Source organism: Zerene cesonia, unplaced genomic scaffold (genome assembly GCF_012273895.1).
Source record: "Zerene cesonia ecotype Mississippi unplaced genomic scaffold, Zerene_cesonia_1.1 Zces_u003, whole genome shotgun sequence".
NCBI lineage: Eukaryota > Metazoa > Arthropoda > Insecta > Lepidoptera > Pieridae > Zerene > Zerene cesonia.
Genome location: NW_024045133.1, coordinates 1,657,150 through 1,657,528, shown reverse-complemented (window position 1 = coordinate 1,657,528; position 379 = coordinate 1,657,150). Strand labels below are relative to the sequence as shown.

At 46.4% G+C, this 379-nt stretch overlaps 2 protein-coding genes across 2 annotated transcripts in view; both read left to right on the top strand.

Annotated features, from left to right (window-relative positions):
• Positions 1–379, top strand: part of LOC119838459 — a 26,874-nt gene that overhangs the window by 6,274 nt on the left and 20,221 nt on the right. The window lies entirely within an intron of this gene.
• Positions 57–379, top strand: part of LOC119838517 (putative aminopeptidase W07G4.4) — a 2,191-nt gene continuing 1,868 nt past the window's right edge. The window contains exon 1 of the mRNA XM_038364489.1: positions 57–295. Within this exon, the coding sequence (XP_038220417.1) occupies positions 72–295 (224 nt within the window). The 5' untranslated portion in view covers positions 57–71. The remainder of the gene's footprint in view (positions 296–379) is intronic.

Sequence of the window (379 nt, the reverse complement as noted above, 5' to 3'; positions counted from 1 at the left end):
AATAATGTTATGAATAGCTGGCTGAACGCTAATTGCGAGCGCATCATATCAGTCGTGCGACAGCCGCCACAATGTACGTACAAGAGTTCAAATTATATGAGAACATATTCATCGAAACAAATATACAATCGCCGAACTACGATGGCGTTATCGTGATCCTCTACCCCCAGGAGATGAACGTGGGCCTGCCGAGACACATTGAAAGCTTTATAGACAACATTTCTAAACTCGACAAGCACATACACAAAACGCAAACCGTCTGGAATTGTGATTATGTATCCGGCAGCCGGCTCGTGTTGACTCCGATTAACAAAGTCACGCCGTACCATGATGTGAGCGTCATCAGAGAAGCGGCTAAGAAGGGGATGAACCGCGCGCT